This window comes from Alligator mississippiensis, chromosome 1 (genome assembly GCF_030867095.1).
Source record: "Alligator mississippiensis isolate rAllMis1 chromosome 1, rAllMis1, whole genome shotgun sequence".
Classification (NCBI taxonomy): domain Eukaryota; kingdom Metazoa; phylum Chordata; order Crocodylia; family Alligatoridae; genus Alligator; species Alligator mississippiensis.
Genome location: NC_081824.1, coordinates 222631015 through 222657563, shown reverse-complemented (window position 1 = coordinate 222657563; position 26549 = coordinate 222631015). Strand labels below are relative to the sequence as shown.

General features: G+C 43.3%; 1 protein-coding gene across 1 annotated transcript in view; it reads left to right on the top strand.

Moving 5' to 3' along the window:
* Positions 1-18811, top strand: part of SLX4IP (SLX4 interacting protein) — a 143153-nt gene extending 124342 nt beyond the window's left edge. Inside the window, 3 exon segments of the mRNA XM_059720157.1 lie at positions 15266-15375; positions 16920-17116; positions 17119-18811. Coding sequence (XP_059576140.1) covers positions 15266-15375; positions 16920-17116; positions 17119-17735 — 924 coding nt within the window. The 3' untranslated portion in view covers positions 17736-18811.
* The last annotated feature ends 7738 nt before the right edge of the window (positions 18812-26549 follow it).

Sequence of the window (26549 nt, the reverse complement as noted above, 5' to 3'; positions counted from 1 at the left end):
CCTGACACTGATCTACCTCTTCTCACAAGGGAAATCTGAAACTTCAGTTTCTTTTTGGAATGACATGCTAAACCTGCAAATACAGTGGGGCAGTTGATACTAGCTTAATTTCTAGCTTGGTGTGAAAATGGTATGATGTCCTCAGTTTCTGCACTTGTTAGTGTTGGCAGCAGCTGATTTTGGCACCAGCATTAATGTTACATTAATTGAAATGCCGTAGCACCAGCATTAAGAGTGCCAGTGTCCTATTAGAGAAGACAGTTGCATCTCTGACACACTTACCCAAGAGCATACCATACAGTACTACTGCTTTGCAAATGGGTATGCCTCCACTGGCTGAAGTTTACCCTCTTTCCCCTCCTCTTCATCATGGAGCAGAGAACCTTTGGCCCATCAGTCAAGCAGATAAAGTGGGGATCTTTTTCATCAAACTAAGGATACTCATTTTTGACCGCCAACTCATGAGCCTTGAGAATGGCAATCACCTTGTCAGCCTTACCAGATCTAGCCTTACCCAGAGAATGCCTTATTGACCATACTGGTAATCTCTTTCTGGGATACTATGAGCTGATTTCTTTCTTACCAGCTATGAAAACATAGTTCTCCGTATTCAAATTAGGCTGCTGCTCTGACAGGAAAAGAAAAAACATTCTGAAAATGAAAAACAGGCAGGTCTTGGGTCCACCTGACCAAGGATTTTTCATCTTATGCAAGAAATCCATTATAGCCTTCTCTCAGAGGTTGTCAACTCAACACCTGTACCAGATCCTGATGAGTTTCGAGCCATCCTAAGCTGCTGTTTCATATAGCTGACACCCTCAAAATAGAAATCTCAGTAAATGAAAATAGAAATCTCAATATTTTGAGACGTTTTATATTTGCTTAACACAAGGCTCATTGCTGTCTCTGCAGTTCACCTAGAAGACTGAACAGTAAAAGACAGACAAAACTGTTGGGGTGAAAGTGATATATTTTGTTAGAGCAACTCAATAGTTGCAAAAAAATAATTTTGTTATTTGTAAGCTTCAGACCCCAACACCCTTTGTTTGCCTGATGAGAAGGGTGTTTGGGCCTAAAAGCTTGCAAATAAAAAACATTTTTTTGCAACTATTGAGTTGGTCAAATAAAAGATATCACCTCTACCCGAAGAGTTTTGGCTGCCTATGCCTCTAGACCAACATGGCTACTACAAATATCTCTGGAACAGTATAAGAGCACTCATATGGACAAGGACCCGAATATATTACAGAAGGAGGCAAAGAAAGAAGACTTTATTATCTGTGCCACTTCAAATATGAAAATCAAACTCTTGTTTGTATATAATCTCTGATGAGGTATCCTGCTTTCTGGCCAAACTCCCTCAGGGAGCAGGTAAAAGACATCATTGTTGAAGGGCAACTAATGGATGCATCAGATGGTTTGGAAGCAGATGACTGATTAGTGACAGTGTTGTTCACCTCAGGCTTCTGGCATAACTAGTACAGAATAAAATAGAGAACTTGCACTTAGCAGTTCTAGCAGACTCAATCAACATGCATTCCTATGACATGTCACACTCCCTGAAAGGCTGTTGGACTAAGCCTTGTTCATTGGGAATTTACATTGCCCTGAATTGCAAACCCTTCAGATAGCAAGAGCATGAGTTTGTCAGTCGTGTGTAGCAACTTCAATTGTTTTATAACAAAAGCTTGTCTGGATTAATTCAAAGGTGACAAAGCCTATTTGTGCAGTGTTTTCATTATAAAATCTGCACCACTGCATAGTTCTGTGTTTTGAGTTGATGTTTCTCCTCATTGCTACAAGCATCTGTTCTGTTCTGGTTAGCCTGAAGTTAGATTTTCAGATGTACTACTTCCTAGCTCTTTTCACTGCTTCACCACCTCATACCCTCTTTCTCAGCATTTGAGGAATCTGGTTTATAAAAATAATGTCCTGTGTATTTAAATTGTGAGGTATCAACTCTTTTTAGTGTTCACCACTGCCAATGCTTTTAACTTACTCAGGGTTTTAAATCCCTTTACTTTTACTTTCTTTCAGAGTGTTTATGCTTTCATTCAAGTTTTCATTCCTTATCTGATGCAATGATACCTAGGCCTGAAGCCCTCCCCTCTCATTCTCTTGGATGGTTTTTGCCTCAACCTGATATGGGCACGTTCCTGTCGTTCATTTCTTGCACTCAACTGCAGCTATTTTGCTCCTCTACTTGCCTTCAATTCTTTTTGTTCCTTATGCTTTCACCATCTTGTTTTAGGCTTCTGTTATGCTTTCCCTTATATTTGCCAAGATGGAGAATAATTAGGCTTGGCAGGATTCAACTTTTATTGATAAATATTGATAAACGTTGACTCTGACGCACACTCACAGACCAACGGAAAAATATTTCCATCGGTAATCATCAAAAGGAGAAGTAAGAAAAAAAATCCAGGATGGGTTAGGAAATCTGGGGTAAGAGTGTTGTGCACATATGTGCATGTGCGTATGCACGCACGCCAACTAGGACTAAGGCTCCTGGCTGCAGAACCTGCATGCAGTGGAGGTTGGCAAAGGCCAGAGCTGTGCCCCAGCAGCAGAGAAAGCCCTGGCTCCTAGCCACGCCCACGGGGCATGGAAAAGACAACAGAGCCCAAGCTGCTGCTCTGGTACTGCTCCAGGTTGGCAGAGGACAAGCCAGATCTTGTACAGGCACACAGGGGAAACCCAGCTGCTGCAGTGCGGGCTCACCAGGAAAAAGCAAGGGAAGGGCCTCACCTGCTATGGGGCTGTTCCAGTACCAGCTGCACTTGCAGCAAGCTTCCCTGGAGAAAGACACATGCATGCAGGCATGCACACGTGCATACACACATGTGCAGATGCGCACACATGGGCCAATCTCTTGCAGAGTTGCAGCTGGCAGCACTGGGCTCTCGGCTGCTAACAGTCCTGCCCCTCCAACCCCCACTCCCAGCACAGCCTTACTAGCATGACCCCCAGCTCCAGCAGTGGCTGCCCGAGCCACTACCAAAGAAGCAGTGTGTGGGCAGTTCAACCGAGGCTCTCCCCCACAAATAAATTTAAATCTATAAAAATCAAAATAAATGTTTAACAATGGCTGTTGGTTTTAGCCATCAGAATTTAAAAAAAAAAATCAAATTCTCCCAAGCCTAAGAATAATTCATCCAAGGTTTTTGGTTTAGGTTCAACTTTGTTGTTGACAATTGAAGCATCTTTGCATTCTGTACCTTTTGAAGGAAGCTAATTAACAAGATTTTAAGATTTGAAGTGTTCAGCGCACTCAAGAACATGTGTTAGACTGTAAGCAAAGCAGAAGAAAACTTATTTGTGAAAAGAAGCAAAACAAAGTGTGGCAGTTAGCTGTACATTTTTAAAATCTGTTTCGAAAAATAGTTTATGGTAGAACTAGTTAGGAAATGGGCAAAATATCCCATACTTTAGAAGAATGCAAATTTCTCCATTAAAAGAATAATACATTATATTATAGTTTAAAAAAAAAAACCTTTGGAAACCTCAAGGAAAGGATGAAAGAACAGGAGGGATGATTGTTGCTAATTGTAAACCTAAAAGCATTGTTTCCTCTTTTACTGACTTATACTTGTAGACTTGAATGGTTTTATCTTGAAAGAGACGAGGATTTGGGGAACACGGCAAAGGAGGAAGCTAAAGTAATTGTAACAGGTACAGAGCAATTTGTCATCTCTGCTAAGCTGGTGACATTTTTGTAATGATAATTATTGGAGTGCTAGCATGGAAAATTGGGAAAAGATTATCTGGAGAAACAATGGAAATGGGTGGAAGACTTATTGAAGGCATGTGAACAGTTGAAACTATCCTAACAATGAAGCATTCAATGATAATCAAATCAGTTTGTTGCCGTGAAAAGTGGTAGTTGGAGAGGTAAGTGTGAAAGAGATTAAATTAATGGTAATATGAAAGGGATTTCTGGGATAAAATATGTGTGTGTGTCTGAAACGGAAAATGAGGATGTTTTTGACTTTTTGTTGTCATTTACATTTGTACAAAGTAGTTACAAAATTCTACCAAATCAAAATACCTGGGGATTGTTGAAAATGGGATCAGAGGAGGAGAAAGTTGAGGCATTGTGGGTTAAGACACATGGAGGTCATGGGGAAAAGGACTTGGTGGTGGGGGAAAAGCTAACTTGGAATTCTTGAGGCAGCTCTCAGAGGCCCTACAGTCTAGGGACATGGTTGTCATGAGGGACCTAAACTACCCTGACATCTGCTGGGAGGAGCAGTCAGCCAAATTCAACCATTCATGTAGGTCCTTAACATGCGTGCAGGACCTTCACCTAATGCAGGAGGTATATGGTCCCACTAGAGGGAAATGACTTACTGGACATGGTGTTGGCTATGGGGGAGGACCTGGTAGGGGAGCTGCAGATTCGTGGTCACCTTGGGGACAGTGACCACCAATCAGTTAAATTCACCATACGGCGTAGGGTGGGTAACATAACTAGTAGGGTAGAAATGCTTGACTTTAGGAAGGCTAACTTCAGTGTGCTTAGGAGTCTAGTCAATGACATGCTGCAGGAGAAGAGTATTGGCAAGATGGGAGTCCAGGAAGGGTGGTCATTTCTAAAGGAAGCTATCCTTTGGACACAGAGAGAGACTATCCCACTATGAGGGAAAAGGGGGAAAGGAGCCAAAAAGCTTCCTTAGCTAGACAGGGAAATCCAGGGGAACCTAAGGGCAAAAAATAAGGTGTATAGGCGGTAGAAGCAGGGGGAAGCTACCAAGGAGGATTATACCTACTTGGCCTATGCTTGCAGGGAGGCAGTTAGAAAGGCCAAAGCAACTACAGAGCTGAGACTGGCAACACAAATTAAAGACAACAAAAAGTCTTTTTTTAGGTATGTAGGGAATAAAAGGAAGGTGCAGTGTAGCATAGGACCTCTACTGAACAAGGAGGAGCAATTAGTGACAGAGAGGGGGGACAAGGCTGTGCTATTCAGTGAGTTTTTTGCCTCAGTGTTCCTGAACAGGGCTCAAGATAAGTCTCCTAATGGGCTCTTAGATGGGCATCAGAGGGACACCAGCCCACCAAATGTTGATGCTGACTTGGTGCAGAGTCACTTGGATGGACTGGAAGTGTTCAGGTCAGCAGGTCTGGATGAGCTGCATCTGAGGATACTGAAGGAATTGGCCTGTGTCATAACAGAACTACTGGCACGGCAGTTTGAGTGCTCGTGGCGCTTGGGTCAGGTTCTGGAGGACTGGAAAAGGGCTAATGTGGTCCCTATTTTCAAGAAGGGGAGTGTAACAGGGGGCCTGCTCAGAGCCGATCTGTGTGGCCCGCCCACCTGTTCTTGGGCCAACCACCCGCCTTCTCTCCTGCCACGCCTTGATGTTAATTGATTCATTAATTGATGTCAATTAAGTGGGAGGCTACCCATTTTGGTGCCCTGATGCCAGGGGGCACTCTCTGCGGCTCCCTATACTGCAGCCCAAGCCTCGCAGATGGCATCTTGATGTTCACATCCTTACCGGCCCCCACGCTGGGCCCCAGAATCCTCCGAAAAGGACCCCTCCATGATCCCTCTATTCAGGCGGCCTCTCCACCTTCATTCAGGCTACCTAGCACCCAAAACTATTTTCCCCTCTCGGGTGTGGTCCCCCCAGGACCTCTGGCTACCAGCCCTGGCCCAGCTCCAGGCCAGTTGGGACCCCAGGCCCCCGGCTCTTTGGCGTCCCTTGCAGTGGGCCCCTGGCCCTTTTGACTGTCCTGATCCTGGCCCCAGCATGGGCCAGTCGAGGGTACTCTTTCGTTCGGGTCGGGTCTCTAGCCCCTCACTCTCTCCCAGGGTCTGCCCTCTGGGCACTTAACACAAATGGGGTTACCCACCTGGTGGTGGGGGCTAGGGGTTAAGGCACCCCGACCCGCCTTTCACCAGGGTGGTAACTGGCCTGGCATTTCCTGGGGGCTCCCACACCACTGAGAGCCCACCAGGCCACCCACTCCCGGCAGGGTGCAGTTTTAGGTCATGCCCAGGACCAGGAGCCTCCTTACCATCCCCTCCAGCTCCTCCCTTACCTCCAGATGATCTCAGCAGCCCTCCGGCTAGGCAATGTTGTTGCCTGGCCTCCAGCAGCCAAACTGCCCTGTTTATATAGACAGCCCTTGACTCCAAAATGGCTGCCCTTATCAGGCACCTGGTGGCTGCCAGCTCCAGGCCCTTAAAGTGGCAGCCACACACAGTGCCCTGCGACAGGGAGGAAGGTGGATCTGAATAAATATAAGCCAGTCAATCTCACCTCCATCCTTGGAAAGGTCTTTGAAAAGATTAGGAAGGCTCATATTTGTGGGAGTCCAGTGGGAAAAGTAATGCAGCCGGGCAACCAGCATGGATTTGTAGCAGGTAGATCATGCCTGCCTGACCAATCTGGTTTTGTTTTATGACAGGGTCACAAAATGCTTAGACACAGGAGTAGAGATGGATGTCATTTTCTTGGACTTTAGCAAGTCCTTTGATACGGTGCCTCAAACTATTCTCATAAATAATTTAAGAGGCTGTGACATAGATGTTTACGTGGTCCGGTGGATGGCAAATTGGCTTAGCGGTCGCACCCAGAGAGTGGTAGTAGACGGGTCGGTATCGACCTGGAAGGATGTGGGTAGTGGGGTCCCGCAGGTTTCGGTCCTTGGACCTGTACTCTTCAATATCTTCAGCAGTGACTTGGATGTGGGTCTGAAGTGTACTCTGTCCAAGTTTGCGGATGATACTAAATTGTGGGGTGAAGCACATACTCTGGAGGGTAGGAAATGATTGCAGGCAGACCTGGGCAGGTTGAAAAAGTGGGCAGTACACAATAGGATGCAGTACAACAAGGACAAGTGCAGAGTGCTGCACCTAGGGCGAAAAAATATCCGGCACACCTACTGGCTGGGAAGTGACAGCAGCACCGAAGCAGAAGGGGATCTTGGAGTCATAGTGGACTCCAAGATGAACATGCATCGTCAGTATGATTTCATAGATTTCATAGACATTAGGACTGGAAGGGACCTCAGAAGATCTTCGAGTCCAGCCCCCCACCCAAAGGGCAGGAAGTCAGCTGGGGTCATAGGATCCCAGCAAGATAAGCATCCAGTTTCATCTTGAAGGTGTTCAATGAAGGCGCTTGAATGACCTCTGGTGGCAGGCTGTTCCAGACCTTGGGGGCTTGGACAGTAAAGAAATTCTTCCTTATGTCCAGCCTGAAACGATCTTGTAGTAGTTTGTGACCATTCGACCTCGTCATCCCTTGGGGCGCTCTGGTGAACAAACATTCCCCCAGATACTGGTGGTCACCCCTGATAAACTTGTAGGTGGCCATCAGATCACCCCTGAGCCTGCGCTTTTCCAGGCTAAAGAGCCCCAGGGCTCTCAGCCTGTCATCGTAGGGTCTGCTTCCCTGACCTCTGATCATGCGCGTGGCTCTTCTCTGGACTCTCTCAAGCTTCTCCACATCCTTTTTGAATTGTGGAGCCCAAAACTGGACGCAGTACTCCAGCTGCAGCCTCACTAAGGCCGAGTACAGGGGGAGAATGACGTCCCGGGATTTGCTTGAGAAGCATCTATGGATGCAAGCCAGCGTTTTGGTCGCTTTACTAGCCGCAGCATCGCATTGCAGGCTCATGTTCATCTTGTGGTCAATGATGACCCCCAAGTCTCTTTCTTGCATAGTGCTAGCCAACATAGCACTGCTGAGCCTATAAGGATGCTGCAGGTTTTTTTTCCCAAGATGGAGAACCTTGCATTTATCGGCGTTGAACACCATCAGATTCTCATCCGCCCACTTGCTGAGCCTGTCCAGGTCAGCCTGGATCACCCGCCTGTCTTCTGGTGTGGATGCTTTGCCCCAAAGTTTGGTGTCATCTGCGAACTTGGCCAGTCCGCTTCTGACTCCAGTGTCCACATCATTAATGAAGATGTTGAACAGTATGGGTCCAAGGACAGAGCCCTGGGGGACCCCACTGGTCACCGGACACCACGATGAGTGACTTCCATCAATTACTACCTTCTGGGTCCGACCCTGGAGCCAATTTTCCAGCCAGTGGATCGTGGAGGACCCAAGGCGACAATTGGCCAGTTTCTCCAAGAGACGATCATGGGACACCAGATCGAAGGCTTTTTTGAAGTCAAGATATATGACATCAATCTCATGTCCCTTGTCCAGGTGATAGGTCACCTGGTCGTAGAAGGAAATGAGATTGGTCAGGCAAGACCTACCCGCAACACACCTGTGCTGGCTATCCCTTAAGATGTTGGCGTCGGCCAGTCCATTAAGGATGGCCTCTTTAATAAACTTTTCTAAGATCTTCCCCGGGATAGAAGTCAGGCTGATGGGCCTATAGTTAGCCGGATCCACTTTCCTCCCTTTCTTGAAGATAGGCACCACATTGGCCTTCTTCCAGTCTTCGGGCACTACACCAGAGCGCCAAGAGTTTTCAAAGAGCCGCGCTAGAGGCTGGGCTATGATGCTCGCCAGCTCCTTGAGTACCCTGGGGTGAAGATTGTCAGGGCCGGCTGACTTGAAGGTATCCAGCTTCTCAAGATGTTCCTTCACAAAGTCAGCATTAATGGAGGGCAGGGGATCACCCTCATCTGGACTTCCCGGCCCTGTAGCGGGCATGGGCGTCCCATGGGGCTGATGAAAGACTGACGCAAAGTACCTATTTAATAGGCTGGCTTTTTCCTGGGCGTCAGTTGTCAGTTGCCCCATCTGGTTCAGCAGGGGTCCAACGTTGCCCCTGCTTTTCTTCCGGCTCCCCACATATCTGAAAAAGGACTTTTTATTGTCCTTGATGCTCAAAGCTAGCTGGAGTTCAGTTGCAGCCTTGGCTTTCCTGGTCAGCTCCCTACAGGACCGGACCAGTGCAGAATAATCCTCCTTGGAGGTGACTCCCATCCTCCATCCTTTGTAGGCCTTTCTTTTTAGCCTCAGGAGGTCTGCTAGGTCCCTGGAGAGCCAGGGGGGCTGCTGTGCCCTCTTGCTGCCTTTCCTCCGAGATGGAATAGACTTAGTTTGTGCATTGAGGATCGCTTCATCAGCTTTGCTGATGAAATCATCAGCAAAGCTAACTGCCCTTTATCATGCATCAGCAGATGCATGACAAATAGATCCAAGGAGATGATACTTCCCCTCTATGAGGCATTGGTCAGACTGCAGTTGGAGTACTGCGTCTAGTTTTGGATGCTATACTTCAAGAAGGGTGTTGATAGACTCAAGAGGGTCCAGAGAAGGGCCACTCGTATGGTTAGGGGCTTACAGGACAAGCCCTATGAGGAGAGACTGAGGGACCTGGACCTCTTCAGCCTCCTCAAGAGAAGGCTGAGAGGTGATCTTGTGGCTGCCTACAAATTTAGTTGGGGGATGTAGCAAGAGCTCGGAGATGCTCTGTTCACCAGGGCACCTCTTGGGGTAACAAGGAACAGTGGTCACAAACTGACAGAGAGCAGATTTAGGATAGATATCAGGAAAAACTTATTCACAGTAAGGTGGCCAAAATTTGGAATGGGCTTCCAAGGGAGGTGGTGCTCTCTCCTGCCTTGGGGGTCTTTAAGGGAAGGCTGGATAGGCATCTGGCTGGGGTCATCTGACCCCAGCACTATTTCCGGCCTAGGCAGGGGGTCAGACTCAATGATTTGTTGAGGTTCCTTCTGACCCTAGCATCTATGATTCTGTGAATTTCCTGAAGGGTGGGACAGTCCTGCATTCATAGTCCCCAGACCTGTTAAGGCTTTTGGATTGGCTGGAAAGGCTTCTGTTTTTCATTGTATTCTTTACTACTCTGAGCTACAAGTTTGTCTCCTAGTTTGGTGATCATGAATCATCTTTGACAACTTCTGCCTGGTCTGAGATCCTTCTCCATTTCATGTGTAGGGATGATCTGTGACTTGCATTCCTTTGTTGACCAGTGTGGATCATGGGTATCGCATGAAATCTCTAAGGACATTCAGCCTGAATCTCGGTTTTGCAGGGCCTCATTGGGTGTTGTGTACTTATGCAGAATGTCTGGTCAAGCTCAGCTGGGTTCCAACCAAATCTACTAGTTATCAGTCAGGAAGTGCATGAGGGCTGCCTCTGGTCTAGACAGCTATATAACCTTGCTGTCAAACTCTTTCTCTGCCTTCCCTATCAAAGGATATGGGATTGGTGCTCTGGGAGCTAGACCTGTGAGAGGGCCTGTTGACACAGAATCATAGAATCATGGAAAATTAGGGTTGGAAGGGACCTCATGAGGTCATCTAATCCAAACCCCCTGATCAAAGCAGGACCAAAGCTTTGTCTAGCTGGCTCTTAAAAACCTGCAAGTATGGAGACTCCACAGCCTGTTTGTGTAACCTGTTCCAGTGAGGTTCTGGTGGTTGGTGCTTTTCCCCCACAACTGTTCCTGTACACTGGGGGAGGGGGAACACTTAATGAGTTTTGGTGAGCTGTTGAGGATCACACACACAAAATCTTTCATATGATACCATTTTAATATAAATAAAAACAAAATCTTATACTAAAACCAAACCTCTACTATAACACATTTTAGTAGATTTTATTTTTAAAAATATTTTTGTCCAGATTTATGTTTTTTTTTGAGTAGTGTATATAGAGGCAATTGCATAATAGCTCAAAATAAAGTATTGTATATTGTGTGTGGTGTGGGGTATGGGGTGCGTGGGGGCTGCCCACACACTTGGTCCCAGGAGCCGGTCAAGGTTGGGGAGAGGTAGGGAGAGAAGGAGGCATGTAAAGCAGAGTTTACCCAGATGGTGCTGTGCAGCTGCAAATGTAGTCCACTCTTCCCTCATCCAGCCAAGCCCTGCCCACTTGCACCCAGGGCAGCCCATGCCATGCTCCTTCCTACCCACACCACCGTAAGTTTGCCAATGGCACTGCCCCAGCCAGGCCAGCACAGAGCTTCCCAGAGGGGTTTCTCCTCCTACTGCTGCAGCCGCCTGGGTACCGCTCAGCTCCCCCTGCCTCCAGTGGCTCCTCTTCCTCCTATTGCACTGCTCCAGTGCAGTGTGGGCACAGTTTCCAGCTGCATGCACTGCCAAAGCCACTCAGCCCACAATGGATCAAAGCCAAGTTGTTCCAGCCCATGGCTTGGAAGGGTTACCAGCCCTGGCTCTAGACTGTCCATTGAGCCCCTGGACTTCTTCAAGAACAACTGAACAGTTTCTGGCACTCTCTCTTTGGAGTTCCTACTCATCTCCCTTATTCTGAACCTTTGACTTGAACTCCCATGCCTGTTATTCCATGGGATCCCTTGCTTTTTTAAGGCTTGGTGGCTTGTTCCTCAGTTAAGAGGCAGGCATTTCTTCCTAGGCAAGCCTTTTGTCTTGGGTCTACTTCACATAGGATGAAGAGATATGTTCTAGATTGTATTCCTGTAGTTGAGGTTGATGTAGACAGGGTCATACAAGTTAGTCTTTCAGAGATTCAGCCTAGAGCATGGTTTGGTCACACACATGTGGTTCAAGGCTTAGTTCTGAGATTCTAGGCAAAGCTGTAGTCACGTCTCTATGGTCATAGAGGCGTTGGAGCAGTGAGCACAGAACAGCACTCAGAATCAGGGTTCTGGAAGCAGTATAATGGAAGCAGCAACCAGTGCCAGCTAAGGAGCTATCACATATACATTAATGCATGGTTAGAAGTTTTGCAAATTAAAGAAACTCAGGACCATTCCCAACTAGATTGCACCCAGCGAAAGCTTTGTCTCCAAAGAGAGAGATTCCACACCTTCTCTGGGTAACCTGTTCCAGTGTTTTACTACTCTCCTCGTGAGAGTTTTTCCTAATATCTAACCTGAACTTCCCCTGCTGCAACTTGAATGGGCTTCTGTATTGGACAGCAGAAGATAGGTTTAAAAGTAAAGGTGAAAAAATTGATTTTTCTTAGTTCACATTCAGAGAAGTAGGAAATGAAGCCAGTATTGTGAGCTTGAATAGGCCAGCAGAAATGCTTTTTTACTTTCCTCAATATGAAGTACTTGATTAGAAAGTTTGAAAACGTGACAGACATTGTTTTGTTTTGTTTTGTTGTGCTTTGTTTTCCCCACTTTTTCCTTTCTCGTCCACCATACAGTTAAGGAGGTGAGGAGTCTGGGTGAGTAGAATTAAAGTACTTAGCTTTATTAAAATCAGTCTCTGACAAATGGACTGTCTAAGCTAGCAGAGTTCTGCAAAGAGCTGATGGGCAAATCCAATCTAGTTCCTTCTTTAACAGAAATAGATTATCTAATCAAATTTCATATTTTATAAGACCTAAATCAAGCACATTTCCTCCCTGTTCCCATGAAAAGATTCTTCATTTGCTGTGAAGACTGGCCTTAGCAGTTTTCATCTGAAGTAGTTTGGCTGTCAGAGTAACTCATGTATCTACAATTTTAGTATCATGCAAAACTCTGCAAGAAACAATTTTATCTGTCATATTTCTGTTAGTTCATTCTTTCCACCTGTATAGTCTTCAGTTCCTTGATTCTACCTTTCAATTTTTGTGTGCATCCTAGAGCAGAATCTTTTCAAAAGGATCTAAACAGGATGTGGGTTTTGATTCCCTTAGTGTAAGCACAATGTGTGCCTAATAGATGTGCTTTGTTAGTTAGCAAAAAACCGTGTGCTCCCTCTTGATGTCAGATGGTAAAAACCATCTAGAGGTGAATATCTGTACATAAGACTAACTTCAGAGAATCTGCTTACAGGGAGTAACTGCTCTTTCTCTGTAAACCTCCCTTCTAAAGACCCAGCTTTGCAGAGATTTAGTGACAAAAAAGAGCAAGCTGACCCTAGAATTTTAAGAACACAAGACTCCTAATGGATCTTGACAGTTGAAGGGGTAAAGAAGCATTTTAATTACTTGTGCCCACCCACTGTTCATAAAAATGTAAATATATCTGTCTTGAACAATTTGCCGAGAAATGTGGTTTTAATTTGTTAGCAGCAACCCCCACTGCCCGCAGCCTTTTTTGAGTCAAGTCACAAGTCTGACTCTGACGTTTTTCTCTGTCATGGCATCATTGTTTATATGATGTCTGCTTCTGCTGTCCCCCTTTTTATGCCTGGAATATTTTTCTTTAATTATTTCACTAGCTAAAAGGAATTAGGGATTACCAGACAGGATGAGAGTAGATTAGCCTTTTTTCTTTTCTTAACGAGCCTGGAATTCCCATAGGAAATAAATAGTATTCCCAAAACATAGGGTGGTTTTCTGTTTTTTTCGTACTAAATTGACTAAAATGATTAGGCTGAATAAAGAACATAAAGGAAGTTTTACAAATAATAGTTGAGTATCTTAGTGGTATATGCAATGTCCAGTTGTTATTTATGACTCTTTGCCTTCTGCTGTGGATTTATTCCAGCCGTAGGGAGTTTATATCATTCCTAATAGCAAAAGGCTCTCTGGTTCCCACAGAGTCTTTCAAAGACTGACTCATACTCCTTATATTAATTGTTCAGCTCTCAAAATACAGCACTTACAGGGTGTGGCTCAAAGAGGAAAATCTACTGTACTTACAGGGCATGTTCAGAAGTGTTTCGCACACAAATCATTTCGGGGTCATTTATTTACTGTGTTTTTAACACCTTAACCCTTTTTTGTCACTATTTATGACAAGTGATTGAAAACAAAATAAGTCTAAGACGGTGTAATTTAACACAGCGACCTTTTGCCTATGAGCTGTTAACTTAAAGCCAAACTCAGGTCAAAAGTAAAATCATTTGTGTTGTCTCAGTGTCTCTCTGGGGTCATTTACTCACATCTGAAGGGCACTGCACAGTCCAGTTTAGTATCATTCTTTTATATAAGAGGACACCCCCTAGAACTGCAAATTGTTGGTTGACTTACAGCAGCAAGCAAATCCAGTGTCTGTCTACTGTCTTCATTTGTCTTGACTATAATCTTAGGTTTCTACTAAGTGCTACTTTTCATCAATTGGTTACAGTCTTTAAAAGAAACACCTAGCAGGCAGGTGGCCACATCATATTTGGCATCCATGTTGGCAGTCTTGGCAAGGATTGCATGAGATTTGACTCTTCAGGATTTCATCACTTCAGAGCTGGTCCCTCAGTGTAAGGGAAGCTTACACTGATGCTGTCCATGGTCCCCTTGTTTTTTGGCTAAATACAACTTCCGTCTCTTGGACTATCACCTAATTTCTTTGTATAAACATAACCATGATACAGGTTTATAGGATGAAGTTCATTGGCCTGTTATGCAGAAGGTCATGCTAAATGACCATGAATGACCTGTTTTGGCCTTAAAAACAATGAAACAGTCGGTCTTAGCTCTCCTTAGGTCTGTCTCACTGGTTGTCTGCCCCAGCTAGATTCACAGGGCAGAGAAAGAAGCAACTCCTCACCTGTGGATCCATGGAGGTTCTTCATCTAGATTGTGTAGGAAAGATGTACCAAAAGAGAAAGAGATAATTCCCACCTATGAGCAATGCCACTTCTCTTCTCCCTCCTGTCCAGCAGTGCCAAGTTTTATCTCCTCAGTCCAAAGCCTCAGAGACCACACTAATGTGAAGAATATGCAAGGTAGTAATGAAGTCAGCAAATGGCTGGACTCTCTGCAAAATTATTTAATTGTAAAAGGAAGTGCGCACAGCTTGAAGAGAGAGAGTATTTCCCTCTTTTTTTCCATATCTCTGTATTATATAAAGCCATGGTACTGCTGTTAGCTGAGACCAGAAAGAATTTCTCTGCGGTTCTGTAGTAGCCAACCACCACAAGCCATGACCATCAAAATGTTAGTGTTACAAGTTTTAACCCTTACTTGCTTAAATAGAGCAAGTAATACTCTGCGTATTTTTTTTAAACATGGAAAATTATGGGAATTCTTCAGAGAATAAGGGTATAGACCACTGCGCCACTCAGTCTCTTCAGAAAAAAACTGACAAACATGCTGCTGTCTGCAACAGAGATTCCTGGCATTTGTCACAGTTTGAGCCACAAAGATGTCAGATATTTGCCAACAGTTTCCTCAGATGGTTTGGAATCTACATCCTTTACATTACAGTCTTGTTTGTTTGTGGTATATCTTAACGTATGAAATATGCACATTGGGAGTCTGAAAGGGGAGCAAGCTGTCTAAGCAGTCCCTGATATTATAATATTACAAATATTTTTTTTCTAAGTTGCTTTTCCTTCTCCTTCTCTTTGGATTAAAAATAATAAAGAACATCTGTAAATCTTAAGTGTTCAGCAGTAGAGTTTTATTTAAAAAAATCGTACCTTCTGAGTGGTGTTTTAAACCTGTGTTTTCTTTTGGAGCAGAAAGAAAAACTTTCTAATGGGACCTCTGAATATTTTGCTGAATCTGCTGAAAAGAAAAAGTACAACATTCCTCTGACTCAACAGATAAAGCAAGATATCTTGAAAGATATGTATGTCCACTTTTTCTGTACTTATATGATACTTAATATGATTTGACAGCATGTGAGTAAAGCAGAGGCTGACCTATGCTGTCAAAAATCAAATAACAGCACCCTTTTTCTTTATACATAGGATTACTGTAGGCTAGTAAACAGTCAGGCAATGAACTGTGAATTAAGCACATAAAACCACACTGTAATTTTGTAAAATAATACCAAATATAGCTGCTACAACCCACATATATCCCTCGTAGCAATAGGCAGAATGAAACAGGTTGGTTTTTTTCTTTAAAAAACATGAGTGCCAAAAAAATTCATGTGATGATTGAATCTGATGGAAAACTTTTTACAAAAATGGTTTTTCCCCATTTGGGAGCCTGCAGCATACAGCACTGAAAATAACATTGCAGACCTTCACCGCAGTTGAGGAGTACAAAGGGCTACTGGACAGTGAAGAGAGTAGGGAGCAGAGGTGCTAGACTTGTCCCCTGGTGTAACCTGCATCCCACTCTGTCTTGCACCTGCTGTCAGTTGCCCCAAAGGTTAGTACAGCAGTTGCTGGATCAGGAGATGGCAGTGAGTCCTGGCAGCCCTTCTTTTAACCCTAGTCAGATCCGCTGGGCTTGCTGAGGAAACAGGAATAGGGTGGGAGCTGCTGTGCTCTCTGCATCTCTGGAAGGTCATCTCCACCCTATTTCTGAATTGATCCTCCCAGGCTCAGATATGCTGGGGTTTAGAGTCAGTTGGCATCAGCAAAACTGTAGAAAGCAGTTTCAGCATGGGAGAATCTCTGCTAAGATCTTTAGTCTTTAACTCCTACATCTACAACTTTCATTGAAAATTCTTTCTCCAGCCTGTGTGATATTAAGATGTGTGTGTAACGTATGCTGTTGAAAAGTGTTTATGTACTGACACTCCATCATGTCTCTTGTGGTTGCATTTTCTTTTTAATACCTTTCAAAATACCATCCACTTATATTACCTAAGCCCTTCCCCAGTTCAGCACACTTGGTATCAGCTGACTAGTGGTTAACTTGTAAGTAGGGCTTGGAAATGTCCTGGGAGAAATTCCAGAGAAATATTCTAAACTAGAGCCCTGAAACTAATACATTCCTCTCCCTTCCCCCCCACTACCATAGATATGCATTGTACATATCTATTATGTGAATGATTTGAAACCATTTAGGCACATATGAAACACTTTTTTTTTTTTTAATCTAGTTGGTTTGGGAAGGAATTCAATATACTGTATTTAGGCAATATTAACCCTTCACATCTATGATGAATCTAGGTTTGCCTCTTGGAACAAAAGGTGAACTGCTTCACAGCTTAGTTATTAATAAAATTGGGTTCCCCTAGTGTAGTAGAAAAATCAGACAGATAGACCTTGATGCTATTCACACTAGATAAACATTACTGCTTGTCAAGATAATGTACAGGACAGATTTTCCAAATCCAGAATTGGGGTGCCATACTAAACGTTCAGAATTTGTAAAAGGGCAGAGTGAAGCAGTAAAGATTCTTTGTTAGTAAAAGCAAAACCTTTTTTATTACAGTGCAAAAAGGAAAAAAACAAGCAATGGTAACTCGAGCAAACCTCAAACCAGGGAGGACACCATGAAAGTGTATCTTGGCTCAGTAAACTCGGAGACAGGGAACAGGAAGAATGAACGTCAAACTCCTTCCGATCCTCAGTCTGAAGCAAAATGTAGGCGCATAGAACAACCAAAGGATTGCAAAAATGCAGCTGAGAGCTTCCTGTTTTAGAACTGGAAAATGATGTTAATCGGACACAGCCAGATGATGCTAGCAGCCAGCAAAAACTTCACTCGGCAGAGTGGTTAAAGATGAGACTTCTAAGCAAGTACCTTCCATGTAGATGTGAGTCAGCACTGCCAGATCCAAAACAAAGTCAAGGAGTGACTGAAACACAGAATCAGCAAAGGAGCTGTGGTTCAGAAGAAAAGTTGGATCCCTGCAAAAAAGCATTTTCTGAAGAGGATTATCTAATCCCCACAGACATAGAAACAAAGAAAAACAATGCTGATTGTTTAGAACCATCTTCAGAAGTGAAGACCCAATTGAATTCCAAGTTGTTTGCTAAACAAGACTTGGCAAAATCTATGTCTGATGAAGAGTCACTTACTTTGGGAAAAAATCCCCTAAGACTTTTTTTTATGAAAAATAATACACCAGTTGAGCAGACAAACCAAAACGAGCCAGCCACAACCACTGAAGAATTATGCCTAATGCCTCCATCCTCTTATTTAAAACTTAACTCCAAGCCTTCAGAGGAGCTTGTGCACAAAAGAAAGAAAGATGTTGAAGACAGACCTAGAAAGTTAAAACTACGGAGGGTTAAAAAGTCATGATGCACTAAATATCACCATTGTGAATTCAGTTAGGCACCCATAGTTGTTTTTAGCAGACATTTATGCCAAGTTATATTTGAAAGAATTCAGAAAAAATAGAAATGATAAAATTGCAGGTGATTAAATGTACCAGTTAAATTGTTAAACTTCTTTGCAATGAAACTAATTCACTACATGCCACAAACACATGGATCTGCCATAATGATACACTTGGTTTTTGCCTGTCAAAATAATGTATTTAAATATTTAACAAAAGAAGGACATAGTGTTTATATAATTAGGCAGTATTTCACATATAACATTTTACCATTTCAAACTAAAGTTTCTCTGGGGAGGATAGGGTAAATTTTGATACTACTAATAAATCATTACCCAAAGATCAGAGGACAGCAAAATTAAGGCAACTGTCATAATCAGTTCACGTACAGTATTTCCAGTTTTGTGCTGACTACTAAACACGAAATTTTATTCACCCATTAGGCTTTTAGTGGGGAAAATTCTTGTTTAATTCATTTGACGTTTGGAAAGAGAAAAAATGCCCCAGGGTAGTGAAGTTTAAACTTTCATTTTCTTTTAAATTATTTTGAAATAGCACTGTAATCCATAACCTTTGTTAATTTGGCTAGTCATTTAGGGCCTACTTTTTCATTGGGGACTCAACATAAACAACATTTGTGCATCTGCAGTTTCAGGTACACACAATTTATAGTACTAGCTTGTGTACACAGGTGGTAGAATTTTTGCATGCTTATGCCATTTAGAGAGAGCTTATACATGCAAGGCCTAGCACCTATCGTTATTGCTGGGAATAGTTCATGCACACAGGTCTAAACATCATGCTGTATTTCCTTCTGAGGGGTACTTGTAGCTGTCTTGTATTTGCCTGCATATAAACTATATCTGTGGTGTTTGGCTACTAATGTTAGAAAGTTTGTGTTTAATTTTTAATTGTGTGTCATTTTTTAATATCACTTTTATGGGTTGCACAACTCATTGACATGTACCAATTAACTCATTATTTCATTGTTGTTTTCCTAAAATAGATGTAATAAAATTGCAATAAATGTTTCCTTTTAGATTAGTCTTTTAAAATCTATGTGACCACAGAAACTTCAGCATATGGAGCAAATTTTGCAAAACCATACTACTGGCCACGGTGCTTGCTATTGTGAGGTCTTTCATTTAATGGAAAACGACTTGGCCTTAGGGCATGTGTAGATGAAATGGGAGGTTACTTTGCCCTAAATTGAAGCGGTGGGTTTTAAAAACACTGCTTCAATTTAGGGCGAAGTAAACTCCCATGTCGTGTACACCCATTTCTTACTTGCCTCTCCAGAAGTGGGGAGGGGAGGGCAATCTGCTGGCAGGTGGAGCGGTCCCTGAACTGTGGGAGGGGGGCAGCTGGTGCTTCCCTCTGTGGCAGTGGTGGCCCCCCACCATAGGCGGTACCTACCCACAGGCATCCAGTTCGGGTGGTCCCAGGGGGCACCGCGGCCGCCGAGGGAAGGACCGGGTCCCAGCCCAGCTCAGGCAGGCAGGCTCCGGGGGCGGGGTGAATAAGGCTTGCCACTTTTTTTTTTTTCTTTGGTGGAGCCTGTCTTCCTGGGCTACTGCCAGGCTACCTGCAGAGCCCCTGAGCTGCACAGAGCCTGATGCTTCACTCTGTGGCTGTAGGGCAGAAAACTAAAACTCCTCAGAGGTGTTTTAGTTTGCTGAGCCCCAAGTCATTTATGGTACATTACACTACTGAATGTGCTACAGCAGCTGGAATTAATGCACAATACACTGCCGACACGTGCAAACACCAACACCATTAAAGCAGTGCAAAAGCATTTAATCTGCTTTAAAGTGTCATGCACACATGCCCTTCATTTTGTCTACACATGCCCTTAGGCACTACACTTAGTCTTAAATGTTTGGAGGATACAGTCCCTTGAGAGGAGCAGTTGCTAAACTGCAAAAGACTATTGACTTGAACAGCACCTTGTGTATCCTTTTTGGTTATAAGTAACTTCTTCAGGTACTTCAAGGGGAAAGGGATTGAAGCTGTCTACAAGAGAAGACATTTTCTCTGTTACGTTTGTTCTCGTTGTGTATTAGAGCTTGACAAAATGGCTTTTGATGCTGTCTCTTCCTCAGGCTCTGTAAATAAGTATTTACTAGGAATAAAAGTAAAGCTAAAACTGAATTGTATACAAGTGTAGGCGTAACCAGTATTTTCGGCACCCTGGACAGCAGAGGGGCTCCAGGCTACAGCAGGTGTTGTTTCCATTAGTGTGGAGTGACAGGAAGTGACAAAGATCCAGCAGCCAAGCAGTGCGGCCAGGGGTCTCTAGACTCCAGCACCTATGAGCTCTGTTGATACACCGCAGGAGCAAATGATCAGGACCAACAGTAGTCAGTGGGTGCAGGCAGGGGGTCTTGAGGGTGCTGCCAAAAGCCAGGATGAGCAAAGATATAAAGTATCAAATTTGGCAGTAGGATTACACCCCTGGCTGCAGGCTCCCTCTCTCCTTTCCTTACTTCACAGCTTTGAGCCTTCCTGCTCTTGGTTGCTGGCTCCTGGCCACTTCTGTCTACCCCATGGTACTAGAGGCCATTTGACCCTCTTTTGCTGTGTTCTGGTATCCCCCTGCCTCTGGTCTGGGACCCCTGATTAGTCAGTACCTGAGGCTTGTGGCTCCTTGCCCACTGCTAGTTACACTATGGGCTACAAGTGTGTCTGTGAGGAACCAAGGCATGCTTAATGGTGCATCATTATCAAAACTAATCTGGATAAGTATACTGCTGCCAGATTGATCTAAATGTATCAGTTAAATAGCATGTAGAGTGATATGAGGGTAAGTTACAACCCTATGTTCTCTACTGTACCCATGTGTTTAGTTTCCATCATTTCTACCATGCCTTGATCTGGATCTCTGGGAGCTTTCCATTATATTCTTGGTTGTAACACATTTAAGGCGGTACCTGCTGGAGAGGTGTGGATGATAAACCCTTTAACCCACGTGTTTTGATTTAAATATGGAAAACCATTTCTATTGCTTTTTTCCCATGTTATGCTCTTTCTATCAGAGAAAGACAGGTAAACTCATTACAGCTATAATAAACACTAGCATGTTTAAGCAAGCACAGGATAAACTTCATATTATTGTATTTTCTTAAATGCTTTAAAGTTTTCTTTTACAGAGGAAAAACCACTAAATCCATTTCATTCAAGCAGTTCTGGAAAGCAAAAATCTGACTGCATACATTGTGTATGACCAGGTATTATATCTGTCTTAATTTATGGTTAAAGGGGATTATATTTTCAGTGCAAACATTCTATTTGATTCAGTTTTCATTTCAATGAAATAGGATAGAATGTGTATATATTTGCAAATAAATATCATTGTGTAGGTTTAAAGGGTGACTTGAGTAAATTGAATCTATTGTTGCATGGAACACTTAGTGTTGTATTTAGGCATGATCCAAAGTACTTTATTCTTGAATGAATGTAATCAGTAGGGCCTGGTGAAATTCATTCCTGAGTGCTGAAGGAACTAGCTGAAGAAATCTCAGAGCCACTGGCAATAATATTCACAGGGCACATCTACACAAGATGCTACATCAGAGCAAATTATACAACAGTCAATGTGTAAGCACCTAGAAGAGAAAGGGGGTGATCATTTATCACTGGCATAGATTTGTTTAGGACAAATCATGCGAAACCAGCTTGATTTCCTTCTGTGAGAAAGTAACTAATTTGGTGGATGAGGGGTATGCAGTGGACATAGTATACTTGGACTTCAATGAGTAGGGACTTACCAAATATATGGCGGGGTGGAGTGCATGGCAGCTCCTTTAATCTTGCAGGTTCCACTGTGCGGAGGGGCCCCACTATTTGTTCCTTGCTCCTGATTGGCGTGGAGACAAAATGCAGTTTTAAAGATGGTGCTGTTTTTGCCACTTATCACTGATTGGCTGAGGGGCCCTGGCAGCCACGCTGTTGCTTACTGTCCGAGAGGCAAAAACAGCACCATATTTAAAACTGTGGATTTTGCCTCCTCGCTGATCAGGAGTGAACAGTGACTTATGGGGGTGAGGGTACGTGGGCGAACCTGCAAAATAAAAAGAGCTGCCACGTACCACACTGCTCACTTCTGATCAGCGGGGCAGCAAATACCACAGTTTTAAATATGATGCTGTTTTTGTTTCCTGCCCGGTCAACAACAGACCGCATGGCTGCCAGGGCCCCGTGGCCAATCGGCAGCAAGTAGCAAAAATGACACCATATTTTAAACTGTGGTTTAGGCAATAGAATGATAGGGTTGGAAGGGATGTCAGTAACCATCCTGTCCAATCCCATCAGTGAATTCAGGATGCGCTGTTCCTAAATAATTTCAGAGATGCCAGCCTTTTGCTAAAATGCCAATACAAGGGATTCCACAGTTTCTCTAGGCAGCTTGCTCCATTTTCCTTCTGCTCTTACAATTAAGAACACTTTTTTTCTTGAGATTTAAGCTGCTTTGCTATAGTTGAAATAGAACATTCATGTCCTGCCTTCTGTAGCAAGGTAGGACAGTTTTTCCCCCTCTTCTTTGTCTCATATCATGATGGTGCCGGTGCCGCCTCAATCTCTCTTTTCCTTCAAACTAAACAAACTTACATTTCTACTTATAGCCCTATCATTCTATTGCCTAATGATTACAGAAGCGTTTCCTTACTTGTAAATAATGATCATGTAACCTGTACCTTAAAACAAAATAAGAAATCTGTGCCTAGAATGGTAAAGATATTTAGGTGTCTAAAGATTCAAAAAGGTATAGAGAGAGATATTGCATAGGCACCTACGTCTCATTGAAATCAATGGCTTGTTTAGACATTTTTGAAGATCCTGCCTGTAGTTCCTGCGAAAGGGCACAGAACTTTCAAAGCAGTTAGTCTAGCACCCAGTAGTTCAACAGAGAGACTTTTTTTAGTACAGTAAGGTGTTCTGAATTCTTGATTATCCCTGGATCTTCATTAGCATTAGTAGACAAACTTAATTTGTTTTACCTCTCTGCTTGGTAAGATTGTTGTGAAGATTTCTCTCAGTAGCAGACTGCATGGAAGTTTTGCACATTTCTGTGACCTCCAGATTCCCTTCCAGGCTGCCATATGTTTTTGAAACCTTTGCCCTTCACCTGAAACTTTCACTAGTAGTCTAGTATTTTTCCAAATCTGTAGTCCAAGGACTGGTCTGAGCCCATCCTACTACCTGGTTTGACTGATACATACTGAGCTAGGCTTGGGAACAGAAAGCCCTAATAAATATTGTTCAGGGCCAATGCATAATATGCTGCCATTTTTCATTCTTGGAACCCTGATCTTCCAATACAAATTACTTGTAAAACATCATTAGTGTACTCCCTGGAGGCAATATTAAGGACTTGATTCAATTCTGAAATTACAACAGCTAGCACTAGGGCAAATATTTTTAGCTTGAACAGCATTTTCAGGCTACTCTGGGATCTGCAAAAAATGGAAGGGCATAACCTGTTAGAAGTTCTGCTGCCAATTCAGTTAACAGGGATTTGTCACGAGAGGTTCAGGCAAAGAGAAACTGATTGGCCAAACCCACAAAATGGAAAATTCACACTTAAAAATATGTAATTGCCTAAAGAAATGTGAAACCTTTTTGCCCTAAAATATACAGTTCATTTGAACTGCTTTTTGATTGCTAAATATGTTATGAAGCAGTTTCTTCAAAATGACATAGTCTCTAAGGTCTGCAAGGTATTCTTTTTGTTGACTTTTTTCTTGTCACAAGAAGTAAAATTTTAATCTTAGTAAATTCCATATCTAAGCACTTATATCAAGCATTCATAATTTTTATGTATTAAAAAAAAGCTGCTCAAATATGCTATCTTTTGGGCAAAGTTAATTTTCAGGAGTGTTATACAGCTCAGATACAGTTTACTATACAAGCAATTAATTGTATGTAAATTCTTATTCTACATGTCAAGTCACATTTCTGCATAGCAGGATCCAAACCACCTTCTGTGTTTGCATGTTGTGCCCTCACATAGCACCCAATTCAAAGGTTATTTTTAGCAAGAAAATTGCACTTATTTTATTATCAGCAGAATCAAAAGAAAACCACAGCCTTGCAAAGGAAACTAGTGCTCCGTGGCAGTGCTCAAAGTAAACTTCAGGGGAATCTGTGTACGGTTAAAATAGGCAGGGTGAATGTCCCAGTAAATTATCTGCCTAAGTATGTTTCCTTCCCCATAACAAAATCTCCATGCTGGTTATGTTGTTTGACTGTCTTCAGATTTTGACATCTTTGACATTGTGAGACACATTCACGTCAGTTAAAAACAAGACAAAACAGGGTGCCTCTTTTGGTTGGGATTTTTCCTCTTTTGGCAAGCAGTCAGCTGGAATGAGAATGGTGTTAAAAGTTCACTTAGAATTTCCTGAATTATTTCTAATAAGCATACAGTACAACCTTATTTTTGCAAACCCTGTTTATAACAAATCCCCGCTTTTAACAGCACCGGCAGCAGGAACTAATTTTTTCATTATTATAATGCAGCAAATTGATGAACCTTATTATAGCTAACATGGTCTTTAATGAACTTTTCTCCTGGTCTTACAAGCACTTGTCATAATGTTACAATGCATTCATAATGTCTTTTGTACCCCTATTAGGTATCCTAAGTTAGAACACCCTACATACTGCATTTAGATATTTCAAAACCAAACACAAATTCCAAGTAATTTTGCCCAATCGTGGAATTCTGGAGTGGCTTCAGAAATTAGTTTTAAAAAGGAAAACAAAACAGATTTTTTGGGGGTGCTTTGCTTCTCTGGTTTCTTCTCCAATAGGTTAAGCTCCTCATTAATGCTTATGTGAACAAAAGGATGAAAGTTCTCTGAATAATTGAGCATCTAGCCTTTCAGCCAAGGATATCGGAGCACTCTGCAAACATAGGGAAATATGACTGTGGGGAAATATGACATAGGGAAATATGACTCTGCAGATTTTCATTTGTGGGATAAGAGAGGCATGGAGATGGTAAGAGGCTTCTTCAAGGAAATGCATGTTGGATGAAGAGCTGTTCATCAAATTTCTTGAACATGCTTTCTCCTCTTCAGGCTTTTTCTTTTAATTAAAGTGAGGCTCATGGGCCATGTCCAGATGAGTGCGGCCATGCAGTATGTGGCACCACAGACCCATCTGCGGTGCCACATACCACATGTTCAGTTGTTCTCTGTGCTGCAAGGGAGCAGCGTGGAGGGTTGTTTTTTTTTTGTGCCCTGGGTATCCAGGGGACAAAAAAAAATCCACAGGGAAGAAAAGCTGAGCAGTGCACAGAGGGCAGCATACACTGTTCAAAAGCAGAGCCAGACTGCCCAGAGCCATTTTCCAGCTGCTGACTGGGCTGTGTGTGGTAGAATCTCCTTGGGAGGCCCCCAGGACCCCAGGTAAGGCTGCTGGGGCCAGCCCAGTGCTGGTCTCAGCCTCCCCTACCCCACCTGGGGAAACTTGCTGTGCACCAGAGCACTCCTGGCACTGGCATTCCCCAGGGACACCTAGTGATAGCACAAGGTGTGCCGCTGCTAGTTGACCCTGAGGAACCAAACATCCACACCATGTGTGGACGTGGTCATGGTGAGCAGAGTTTTCTTGGCTCACTTTTCCCTTCCATGACAGCAATCAGATGATTTTTACACAGTGTTTGCCTGCTTTTTCTTGTTCAATATGGGTTCATCTTCCAAAGTGCTACAAGCACTCAGCTCATCAGCATCTTACAAGACTGGCCCCTTCCTAAAGATGGTTCACACACTACTGTTCACTATGGACCATAGCCTGCTCTCTCATCTCCCTGCCATGACCCTTATCCCATGGTTGGGGGGTGGTCACTAGAAGAGTTGGAATTTCTAGCTGTCACTGCTGGACAATATTCATTTGCTTCCCCCAGGCAGCTAGATGCTGATACCCTTTTGCATGTTTTAGATAGCACAAGGTAACTGAGACGGGGATGGAAATCTGACTGCATAGCTACACTGAGGCCCAACAGAAACTTGACAGATTCTTTTAAGCAACTGTCTTTTGAGACTTTCCTTCAGATCTTTAAGGGAAACAGCATCTTGGATCAAGATCAGAGTCAATTTACTTGCCCTACAGATGGAAGTGCTTGCCCTAATCACATCACAAAGCACTTTGAAGAAGAAAAGGATTGGTTTCTCCACTGCATACAGGGCTGAACCAGTTTGCCTGAGGTCAGAGGTGTTCACTCTGACCTCAGGTAAATGCTGAGAGAGAACTCAGGTCTGACTCGCAGGTTATCCAGGTGACCATGCTGCTGCTGGCCAAGTTCTGGATGAAACCTTCTGAGTTATGCAGCTTTACTTGCCTACCTGGGTGACCTCTGCCAGGTCACTCAGCCCCATTGTGTTGTTTTCAAGGAAATGGGAACTACTAAGGAAAACTCAAAGCACATAACATTTCATTTTAAAGCATTGCTCCTTTGCAACATAGTTTTGTTCATCACCTCATTTAGCATAAGCTGTAGGTGGGGTAGTAAAGTATAATTGGTGAAGGTGTTTGTCAGTGAACTGGGGAAACCACTCAATGGAAATACTGTGCTGCAGTTTTCCCCATTAAGGGGAAGGAATGAATATGGCTAGTTCCAGTTCTTCATGGGTAATGAGACAGGCTGGGATCTCATTCCTATCTATAAGCTTTAGGCTCCTAAGTCCTTGACTAGTGGATTCTCAAGATGGGCAAGGGTATGCAAGAGCTCTGTATAAGAGGGGAGGTAGGAGAAGGAACAGGTACCAGTTTCC